This window comes from Centroberyx gerrardi, chromosome 2, assembly GCF_048128805.1.
Source record: "Centroberyx gerrardi isolate f3 chromosome 2, fCenGer3.hap1.cur.20231027, whole genome shotgun sequence".
Classification (NCBI taxonomy): Eukaryota; Metazoa; Chordata; class Actinopteri; order Beryciformes; family Berycidae; genus Centroberyx; species Centroberyx gerrardi.
In genome coordinates, this window is record NC_135998.1 from 19,200,296 (window position 1) to 19,212,908 (window position 12,613).

Below are 12,613 nucleotides of genomic sequence, written 5' to 3' on the forward strand. Positions count from 1 at the left end.
CTCAGAGGATCTAAGCCAAGGAAGTGTGAGAAGGGAAGTCAATTTGATCAGTGGCAAGGGAACAGAAGATTGGCAGTGACATTGAAGATTGAGAAAGTAGACAAAGGAGAAGTGCCAGTTTATGACAGAAAGACACACACACACACACACACACACACACACACACTCACTCACTCACCCACACCACACAAACATGTTGACAGTTGTGTTGAGGCAAGTTATACATTGCTATTCTTTTGAAAATAAGATAAATTATCACCATGCTATGTTTAAATAAACATATGTTTTTTTAATTCACAGAAGCGACAGAATTGAGACAGACTGTCTGTCCCTGCATGCTAGTGCTAGTGAAAGTATTGAAAAGACAACAATAAAGTTGTATACCATTTTTCCCCCCGTTCTTATGCTCTACTTATTGGTCATACTTATAAAACTGTATTAGTTACAGAAAATGTTTTAATTTCCTTGAATACCAGACAACGTTAGCTATTCATAACAATTATTGTTATTAAAAATAATATATAAAAAAATGTATTTTGCCGTAGTACCACCAAATGTAAAAAGTCATTTTATTGGTCTAGAGCCTAGGAATGCAGAGAGTTAGTCGAAGATAGTTGGTCCAGTGCAGTGCCGGCGCTCTGCCGCTCTCTCCTAGGTGGCTGAGACTGGGGCTGTTGGGGCAGGAAGCATTGTACAGTCTGATGGCTGTCGGCACAAAAGTGCACCTAAATCGCTCTGTGTTGCACCTTGGGGGGATGAGGCAGAGGTTGAAGGTGCTCTGTAGCTGCATCAGCTCACAATAGAGGGTGTGAGAGGTGTTGTCTAAGACAGAGTTCAGTTTAGTCCTCATCCTCTCCTCTGCTACTGCCTCCAGGGTGTCCAAGTTTAGTTTAGCAGTTTGTCCGCCCTGCGTCCCTAACCTTGATGTTGCCTCCCCAGCACACTACCGCAAAGAACAGGGCCTGGCCACCACTGACTGGTAGAACATTTTGAGTAGTTTGGTACATACATTGGAATGCCCGAGCCTCTTTAAAAAGAACAGTCTACTCTTTCCTCTCTTGAACAATGCCTCCATCTCCACCTCCTCACGTTGGACCAGGTGTCAGTGGTTTCTTCCCTCATCTTATTCATCTTATCATCTGTATAATTATTCATAATGATATTTATTTGTACAAATGAGCTTAATCTATATAAGTTGATAAAAATTCAGTGTCTGTGTTGAAGTGTCATCATTTTAGAATCTGGTGCATTTGGGAATAATAATATCAATTGAATGAAAGAGGAATTTACTTTAAATTATTTACATTTTAATATTTGTGATTCATATTAAAATTCATATAGCCTACACAATTAGTAGATTAGTACCTATTACTACACACTACACACTTACTGCACTTTGGAGAGTACATATCATGGATGCCAAAAGAACTTAGGTCACAAGTCTCAAACATCTTGGTACATGTCTGTATTTTGGGTAAACCACACGCTATGCCTGCAGCTGCCCGAGAGGCGCTTAATATGAAAGACCAGTTGTGGTTTTAAAACCCTAGTGCATAGACTTGTACCCATATTTTCTAAGACGTGCAAATCAGTAGCGCATGCAAAAAACATTAACTGGCACAATGGTTTCCAGTTTAGCAAGTGATTTATTACCAGCTGTCATCCAAATGACGTCAGTTGCAATTCAGCCGCAGTTAGACAATTAGAATAGCGGAGGCGCTATTTAAGATTTGGGATCGCGCCTAACCACTCTCAGAAAATGGCATTACCTGTGAGGAAGAGAAGACACAAGTTCTCCCAAACTGAATTATCAGTGCTTGCTGTCCATGAGGCAAAACAGCACATTGAAAAGTGTGTTTGTGTGGGCGTGAGCACATGTGTGAATGTGCGTGTTATTTCAGCCAATAAATCATCAGAACACTATGGTTGTGGTGCTGAACGGACAGTGCCTATCTGTCCCATCTATGAAACTAGGAGAATGCAGGGATTACACATCTTTACACTTAACAACCAGCCACACCCTTTGTCTCTGTCTGACATCACCTCATGCAGCCTGAGGTTAGTTAAGAATAAATTGTGTGTTGAACCAGGGAATTTGTCCACTACATTTGTGATAAGACGTTGGGCATTGTAGGCAACCTGGACGTTCATAGGTGTGTTTTCTGTTTTGGTAAATGTGGTGATCTTCAGATGGTGGTATTATGGGCCCATGTGCTCCATCTATTCTCCAATGACATTTGGGAATCCTGCTATGGAACACAAATCAACATCAATAGTGTCGATTTCGTGGGAAATGGATATGTTGTCCCTGTCGCCGTTCCCAAGACAGTGCAGGGGGGATTATGACATCCCTGCTATATAGACCACTGTCCACTGAAAAGACCCCAGTTGTGTGCCTTACAGCTGACACAATATTGATACATATTGATTAGGTCAAATGCACAACACATTTGTGCCCCACTATCCATCACAGTTTACACATGCGAAACATTTGTACGCCATATTGGTAAATCCGATTTGTCCCTTTTTATGCAGGCAATTGCATTAGCGCCACCGCAAACCTTTAGTAAATAGCCTATGGAGCCTAAGTAAGCCTATGTAATTTTTTCAACAATAAGTGTGTCAAACTGTGTGTAAAAAATTGTAATCAAGCATAAAAGTGAACAAGTGAAAGCAGTGAACCTCTTACCTCCCAGGGTGGCTGAGATGAGGATATGGGTTCCATACTTCTTAATGATGGTGTCAATGAACTGTTGAGTAGTAGGTCTGCGGCCCAGTAAGCGGATGCTGCGCTGGAACTCAGGCATGAGTGGCACAGGGTTCCGGATCAGGTCCCTCCTCTCAATTGCTGTGTTCCTCACCTTCCAACGTGCAAATTCCCTGACAATCACAGGAAAAATAACTGCTCACATGGGTAAACATTAACTATTATTTACTACTACACTATTAACAATATCATAATAATAACAATTATTATTATCATTATTATTAGTATTATTATTGTTGGTATCATTATTATTATTATTATTATTATTATTAATAATAATAATAATAATAATAATAATAATAATAATAAGGATAATGATAACGGTTATTATGATGATAATAATAATAATGATACTACTACTACTACTACTACTACTACTAATAATAATAATAATAATAATAATTACCATACATTAAAAAGCCAGATCTCACCAGATGCAACAATGGTTGCATTTCAGGAAAAAAATATGGTACACATCTACACAACACAATAGCAAACATCTGTAATAATGACTTTTGGTGATAAAGAAGCTTTTAAGTCTTCAGTATTTAAGTTTGATCTGAATACACAAACTCAGAGATTGCATTATGACCAGTATCCTGTGGCATTAGTGTTTTCATTTAAATAGCTCAAGGTGCTTTTTGCTGCATCATGCACTAACATTACTCGAAAACCAGCATGGAATTATATCTAACCAGTTGTACAACTTGCTAAGCTGTGGGCTCTATTTTTGTCAATCAATGGCGCACGGCGCAAAGCACAATCAGAGGTGCATGGCATGAGTGCACAGGGCCTGGCAACTGATTTTCGGTAATTTCGTGGCCAGTGGCACGCAGCGAAATTGGAAACAGATTGGATTAGGAAGAATACATTATCAGTCAGTGTGGTAGGGGCTAGTGTCAGTCTTGACCAATAAGATCACTTCCTTTCCTTCTCTTTACGCTCTGCACCATGACGCTCCAACAATTTTGTGATGGAGAGAAACGTCTTGAGCAGATCCACCACAAAAGGTCCCCTCCCAACAGGAAACTTCTGTGGGAGGTGCAGAATCGCCACGAGCGAATATAAGGCAACTTAAATTGATTTAGCTTGGGAAGAGATAACACATGATTCTTCATTTGATTCATTGCTCTGGTCCTGGGAGATCCATTGCCCAGTGTAGAAAACGGTTCAATGATATTAGGTGAAGAGCCAAACAGAAGTTGGCGGTGAACCGCATGGACAGTTTGGCTACAGTAGGGGGGGTATCCACCAGCCAGTCCCTGACATTTATAGAGGATGCTGCTTCCACTCCCCACTCCGTGCGTCATGGTGCATACTGACAGTTCTATGTTGGATGACAATTATTGACACAACAGCCACATGTGTATATTGGAATGAAAAATGTATCTAATTTTTTCCTGCTTGAGGAATTTATATGAATGAATAGGATCTGTTCATGTGTGCATTGCTTGGTAAAGCCATGAAAATAGCACAGAACACGACTGAGCCATGAGGTGAGAAAAAAACACTATGTGCACTGACGAAAATGCCACTGCGTCAGCGCAAAGCTCCGCCATAGAAGTACTTAACACTGTAAATGTCAAAAAGATCCCCAAAAAGGTTTATATGTGGATGTTCATAATGTTTGCCTCTGAGCCCATTGAGACAAACATCAAAGCATCATATCCACTGACAGACATCACCATCTCTATTACTCTAAAGGGTACAGAAAATCATAGGCCTACTACAAAATCAATTAACGCTGCCCTAAGGATAAAAGTGACAGCCAGCTTTTCTTCAGCTGTCTAAAATGCAAATGAGGACACTGCTTTATTTAATCACTGGGTAATGTCAGTCATAGCCAAACCCAAACCTCATTGCCTAGGGCCAACATCTTCAATCCGTCAAAGCTAGAATCATAAAAATCAAATTTCAGAGAAGATGTGGCAGAAAATGCATCACATATTGTTGATATTGTGAATTCAAACACTATGTTAATGCTGAGTAATGGTCACCACAGCAACAACACACAGCTAAAAAGAGGATAAAATATCAACATCATTTGCCATTAGGATGAGATTCTCTTTTACGTCCTTATGATTGCAAAGATAATTTAAATTTCTTATTTTGCAAATTCACTCTCTAAAAAGTTCATACTGATGGAGTCACAGCCAATGCATTTCACAGCAAGGGAACCCAACAAAGAAGTTAGAAACTACTGCTACTTATTTTTGCAATGGAACAGACTACATAATTGGACAGAGCCATATTTTATGCAGTAGGATAAGTCTGTCTAACTTGGTAGGGACAGTCTTTGAAATATAAATATCCCTGAACTAAAACTCTTTTGATATTTGTTCCCTTAGAAATAACAAGAAGAGCAACTGCTGTCCTTTTAATTTCCATTTTCACACAAAGTTCACAGCAATTCTTGGAGCTAAATAATTTCAAGATAATTGTCAGCAGTACTAAAATGACATGCCACCAAGCACTGAAAATCAGTGAGTATGTAGGTTGGTAGGTTTCTTTGTACAGTTAAATTTACTGGCATGCAGCTGTGTTCACATACTGTGCAGAGAGTTGCGAAACAATTTGGATTTGGGTTTTAGTAAGACTGTACATCTAATTCAGCATGTTTGGTCCTTCTGGGAAACATGAAAGAGGATTTTTGATAAACTGGCTCACTTTGGAGGATACATCACCATGCCCTAATTTAATTGGGAAGATGGGATTTTCATATCCTATTTTGCACTGTCAAATATTTCATTTTCTAAATGGATTGTGCACATTCTCACACAAAACTCTCAAATACAGTATATGAGCATGTTGATCTGCTATCACTACTGGATGTGTCTACAGTATGTTCACACTCTCATCTCACAGATGTACATACTGTATGCACACACCCACACACAGACACATAGACATACACATTCAGTTGGAAATGGTGGCATGGCTGAGACAGGTAATTTTCCTTCTCTCAGCTTTTGGAAAGCTCTATATAATTACCACTCTTCAAGCCACTGGAAACAAATGCATGCAAATTGCATTGTGTCTGTTTGTGCATCAACAAATCTCAAGGTGAAGTGGGCTAGATAATGAGCTGCATTAAGGCTCCGCGTGAAATTGCTCATGATGAGATTTTTGTTGTGATTGTGTGTGTACTGTATGTCTGTTTTAACTCTGTGTGTGTGTGTGTGTGTGAGATAGTGTATGCTTGATACATATTTATAGTATGGGTGTGCTGGTGGTTCAGTGGTCTAAGGCGTGTGCCATGTCCTCAGTTCGGCCTGGGGCCTCTGTCACATGTCATCCCCTCTCTCTTCATCTTCCCTTTCTCACTGTACTGTGGCTGTCCAATAAAACGGACATGCCAAAAAAGAATCTTAAAGAAAAAACCCAAAACATATGTATAGTATAAACCGTGTATGTAAGGGTATGTTCCAAATCAAGTGGGCAATGATTGAGTGAGAGACAAAAAGGGACAGTCAAACAAATATGGGTGCAATCTGGTGCAATTTGTGTGTGTCTTTGTTTGGATCAAATTCCTGGAAAAGCAGTATCTTTTTACAGTTTTCTCATTTGGTACAAGCCCTTGTCTTGGATCAATGTCAAATAGAAAATCCAATGTGTTCATGAAGAGACAATTGCCAAAAATAAATCAGTCTATGGTTTAGTCTTAGACACATTTGATGTGGTGAAAGTGATGATAGTTTGTGGGGAATAGACAGGCACAGTGTCCTACTCTGCTCCCTGAAAAAAGCAGCAAGTCTGGGTACAGAATACATTCAACACAATATGCATATTGAGTAGCATGGAGCATCGCCTGAGGAGCATAGGCTGGCAAAATCTGTGTTACCTTTCAAGTCACTTCTTAAAACACACAGGTTTTTGTTGTTCTCGTTCTTTATTAATTTATTTATTCTTTTATACGTGCTGGGAACCCCATTGTATTTGTTAGGATTATTCTTATTTTTTCTCTGCTAAAAGTCTCTGCAGCTCAGAAACCATAAGTCATACAGCAACCATATTTGGCAGGCGAGCTCCTATGGCCCCCCACTACTCAGGCAAGGCCAGCCACTCAAGTTGGCCAGATGGTGGCTCTATAGCATATATGTATACATTTTGGTCCATAACTCTCACACCATATGTCCGATTGACGCAAATCTTCATACATATGTTCAGGCAGTCACACTTTACAACTTTGCAATTAGGACCACCCCTGTCTGCCATCTTGAATATCCGCCAAGGATCTTTGTTTGAAACCTCACAACAATAATCCCAGAGAGCAGTGATGAGGATAAAACTGATGTTGAGAGATGTGATGGCTGATAAATTATACAAAGCAACAACGCCACACAGTGGATACCTGCTTTGAATACATCACACATAACACATCCTGGCCTCTGGACTAATTTCGTGCTGGATGAATTTTGTGTTTCATGGCAAATAAATACTGTATCATGAAACAAAGTCCATATGTCAAGTGAGGCAACATGTCTACAACAGCATTTTAAAGGTCCCATATTCTACACTTTGCAGTGTTTTATTTTATGTCTTGAGGTGCATTAAAAGCTGTTTGTGTGGTATCATGTACCAAAAACAGTATCAATCCATTTTTACATGTTCATTCTCCAGCATCTCTCTGAGCCTCGCCAAGAACAGGCTGTTTCTGTCGCTGTGTCTTTAAGGCTCATTAATATTAACGACCCTCTGTTCTGATTGGCTAACCATTTCAAGAGTACAGGTAGGGAAAACTCTCCAGTAAATACACAATGACAACCACTCAACCGCTTTGAAGAAAAAACACTTTGCTAGCCTATTATTTCTTACAAAAATGATAAGGAGCGAACCTTTGTGACGCCACAAAGTTACGGAAGTCCAAACGGCTCGTTTAGACACTCGGTTTTCTAGTATGGATTGTGTGGATTTAGTTGGTTACCGTGCGCTTTGATACTTTCAAGTTGTTTAGATAGCACATCCAACTCCTTTATAATCAAAGAGGCAAGGGTAATCCTGTTAAAGTGGTTGATTGAATTTCATGAAATTTGGTTTGCTGGTGGCCTGGTAGTTAGAGAAGCTGACCAGGGTCTCGAAGGTTCCTAGTTCAAAACCTGCCAGGTTGCAGATGATGCAGATACAACTGGTTGAAACTATATCTTCTAATTTTAAATCTTGTTTTTGCTTATAGTCTTAAGCAAATTGAAAAATGCTATATTATTCTATTCATAGTAGTAGAATGTCATATATACAGTATACTGTATATTGCAAATCACAAGTTTTTTAGTAACAGATTACACTAATTATTATGATATCTATCTATCCAGTTATTCCACTGGCATGTCCATAATTTGGTTTGTAGAAGCAGAATAGCCATACAAATGAATCACCTAATTTGCATGGAGAATTACAGAAGCTTTCCAATGTGCTACTGTAGTAATAAGCATGATTCATCACAAACCTAACACTGGCCAAGATGTACACAGTGCAAAGGACCACTTGGTTAATATTCTCTCTTTAAATAGCCTGAAACTTTCCTTTTCAGTCTCTTTTATCTTGAGTATGTGGGGTGCTACACAATAAATGCAGTGCATCACTGTGTCTGCTGGGGACAAAATAAGTGCACATCAATTGAATTCAACATACACATTTGATGGGTGTTGCCACACTTTTTCTGACACTGTGGTGGACATTAAGGAGTAATTCACCAAGATTTCAGTGGAAAAATAGGATTTTTTCAAGAGCCAGTAGATCCTTCACTCACCCTAATATTGTTGGTGACAGGTGTCTAGGAAGAGACTGAGCAGCTTATAAAATGTGCAAAGAAACTCCTGCACACTGTCTTACTTGCAATCAAAACATTTTATTATGAAGAAATGCATTTCAGTCCCAAAACCTTTCTCAGAGTAGACTAAAGTACAAGACATGTACATTTCTTTGCATGTTGTGTAGCTGAGCCAATGCAATCATGAATCAGTGAAGTCAAATAAGTGAAATAGCAATGCACACATCTAGACAATGTAGATGTTTTTTTTTTTAATACAGAGCATTTATCAATACACAGAATATGATGGTACTATCCCTTGTGCCATAATCCAAGGTGAGCATTCATATAGAGGCCCAACTCAGAGTTTAACAGAATGATACACTACCATACCAATGAGTACCATAGAAAACATTAGGCTGTACCTTCATAAATCTACAGCACCGAGTGAGTGTCGTCAAGTCATTGTGGTAATCAAGTGGGCAGCTTCCTTCTCCGATGTTTTGTTAAATTAGGCCCACGACACCTCAAGAAGGCTCAACAGTGTATTCTAGCATCCCAGAAACAGAAACACCCCCTCTTTGCCTCAGCGGACCCAAGTCCACTGCACTGCACCTGCACCTTTGTTAATCACAACACTACACTAATATTCCCTTTTTTCAGAACATTAAGTTACACACTACAACTACACCTTACCAAGTCACATACTATAAAAGAAGAAATTGTTTGAACATCAAACAATACTATTGTCGTCCTAAATAAATGAATAAAAATGTGTCTGCCTTTTAACAAAAGTGTGTATGTAGCCTTCAGTGCAGTACTTCAACACAGATATGTCCAGACGTTTCCTCCTCCTTCCTCAGAGCTTTTTCCATCCCAGCCCTCAAGGGCTCCTCACAATGATTTAGCCATGAATAGCCTTTTGGGTCCCCTAAATTGACCTATTACTTAGTTTAAATTTTCTGACAGACAATCAGCTAGGCTTCAATATGCCTGTGCATGCCTTGACGGCAGCACCTTTTAGTGCTCTATTCAGCATACTATTAGAATTGGGACCTTTTTCTCTCTCTGTCTCTGGACTATTGCTTAATTACACACATTTATAGAATAGCCAGCATTAGTGGGCATTATCTTTAAAGTACCCTCAAAAGAACGATTGCCATAATGCTTTATGTACAATTTACACATTTAGTTTTACTCTAGGGCATTAAGAAGTGAACGTGTAGTAAGAATGCATGATGACACTTGGATGTTGACATAGTGACAACTTAAGCTTTCCCAACAGACAGGAGCAAAACCATGTCTGCATTGCTTTTGCTTTACTTTGACTAATCACATAAATCATCTAGAATTTTATTCCCATTAGATATGCAGTACATGATATGTGGCAGATTTGCAGAAACCTTCCTTTTGAGCATTCTACCATTCTTCAATGTCAGAAAGAGGTACGTGCTTCTCTGGGGGGGACAGGGCTCACCGCACACGCGCTCACTGGTATATACTGATTCAGCAAGCGCCTCTGTTCCAAGACTTAGCTTTTACAACAGACACACATACAAACAGACACAGACAGGCAGACAGACAGACAAGAGCACAGACACACACAGGGACACTCACACTTTACTGTTATTCCCTCTCTCCATTTTGTAGCACGCACACACACACACACACACACACATCCAATTGGTATAAGTCAACAAACCTGGAGCAAATGCGATAATAACCATGCCAAGAGAACTGTGAGAGATTATCAGATTTGCAGCAGCTACCAAAATCTCTCTCTCTCTCGTTCTCGCCACGTCTCTCTCACTGTATCCCTCTCTGCTACTATCTCCCTCTCTTTTAGATATCAATTCATTTTAAGTGCATCCTCTTCACGGCTCTGTCTCTGCTGATTATTACATAAAACATATGTGGCAGCCATATGTATTTGCGCCCCTCTGCTCCAGATTAGGCATGCCAGCAGACGGAACCTGCGATATGATTCAGTGCTTTACTTAGCAGCTCCAAGACCAGTTTAATGGCTGCTCAAAGGAAGTTAAGAGGAGATAAATGGCATTGCAACTGCAATCAGAGGCAAGAGGGGGATAGGTGATTATTGCTGTTTGGTGTTCAAATAACTGGTATGGGAGGGTGCTTATTTTACATTTGCCTCTTAATGGTATAGATGCCTTACAATGACTATAGCCCTAAATTCTTGTTGAAGAACTTGAGGCAGGTGGGTCTCTACATATTGCCTTTGACGTCATTGCTCTAACAAGAACTATGTTCAATTTAAAATCTTGAAAAACAAAAAGCAAAAATCATGTATCTAAGGAGCGCTTTTGCCAAAAAGTGTTAGTCTGATGAGGCCATGTGCTGTAACTGAGATCAAGAGTTACCTTGTATTAAAAAAAAGAAATAACACATATGATCATCTATGTACATAATACATATGAATATATTGCTTGTTGGAATATATAATATACATTTTAATATATATGGGTATACTCATATACTCATGTATTCCAACAAGCAATATTTAGGCATTTTGAGCAAAAACAGTTTGAAGAGTTAGCTGTGCTCTCTGTTAATTCCCCAGTGCCCTCATTTGGGCAACCATTTTATTTCATTTCCCTCTAATGATTTTCCCAGCAGCCACTGTTCATGTTTACTTGACAAAACTGTGCTGAGACAGACATTAGTGTAATCAAATGCAACCATCTCCCTGATCTCACATAGATCAGAATGAGAACGTTTTCTACCAGAGATCATTTGTTCTAATGAATGTACTGGTGGCTCTTGCATGTCTGATTCTATTTTAGACCATAATCCTGAAGCCTGAAGAAAAGTAATGTTTGCAGCACATCAAGTGTAATGAAGTATAGTGTTTTTGCACATTAAGCTATCACTCTCAAACGGGCTCTCTTGTTACAGAGCAGGTGCAAAATGCATATGAAAATGTGCAAATGGACAGTAGCAAGAGAGTAAATGCACCATGGCAAACAGAAGAAACTCAAGGCAATTCTGTCTGTCAAAGTCAACACCTCAGCAATAAAGCAAGTGAATGTAGCTTTGATAAAATTCACATTTAAGTGGAAATTTAAGGCTGCCCTCCACTTTCTCTATGTTGTTTAGTATGGCTGCCTTATTTTGTTTTAAAACTAGACAATTCAAATTACTCAGAATGCTCATGAGCATACTTGCAAATACCTGCCTGCATGTACATCTTTTGACGATCAACTGCATGCATAACCCTCTGATCGAGATGGAAGAATGAAAACAGATTAGAAATTGAACAGAATGCATTAGCATGCATTTCTCTCTTAGTATCTTAGAGTTATGATTATTCTGGATTGATTGAATGGTTGATTGATTGTTTGCCTGTTTCTCACGTGTGCATGTGTGCAAAATACTTATTTACTTGTGCTATTTCACAGTGGCAATGGCTTGCAGATGTGATGGGCCAAGTTGATTTTTAGAGTGCAGTGAGCCTGAATGAATTGGCATCCCAATGCCTATGGAAGAGGATCATTCCATTTAGGGCTGACAGCTCTCCCTGACATAAAGATGTTTCTGCATGATGTATATCACTCTCAGCTGCCAACACAAATCTATCAGTCAGCCTTAACCTTTCCCAACATTTCACCTTCTTCAACAGTTGTAGACATTTTACAAAAAGTACAGTCGTCAACCAAATTCCTTAACACTATCTTGTCTAATGAAAAGTGCAAGAATTGCCTGTGAAAGGCACCTCATAGAGATATTTGATTTTCCTTTAGAAATAGGTGATCACAGAGATACAGAGATAAACTTTAGCTTCACTTAGTGTGCACTTCCTTTCATACAGTATGAATAAACTTTTCAAATGACTTTGCTAAGCTAGACTTTTAGCTGAATATCTAATATTGCAGTTATGTTGCTTAATGATTGACCTGTAATCTGGGGTTCTACATTTAGACAGTATTTTTAATGTGGTGACAATGTTGTGACAGTTGATTTATTTATTTATTTTTTTCTAGATTTTTTTCACCTTTTCACTCCTAGTAAGTATGATTTGACAATAGCGCAGAGACAATGACAAGCCAGCAGTGGTTGACTGAGTTTCAACTGTAAACATT

The 12,613-nt window shown here is 39.1% G+C and overlaps 1 protein-coding gene across 2 annotated transcripts in view; it reads right to left on the reverse strand.

Moving 5' to 3' along the window:
• brinp1 (bone morphogenetic protein/retinoic acid inducible neural-specific 1) overlaps window positions 1-12,613 on the reverse strand; it is a 140,852-nt gene that overhangs the window by 101,519 nt on the left and 26,720 nt on the right. For both annotated transcript variants that reach the window (XM_071902994.2, XM_071902993.2), the window contains exon 2: window positions 2,690-2,880. In XM_071902994.2, coding sequence (XP_071759095.1) covers window positions 2,690-2,880 — 191 coding nt within the window. The remainder of the gene's footprint in view (window positions 1-2,689; window positions 2,881-12,613) is intronic.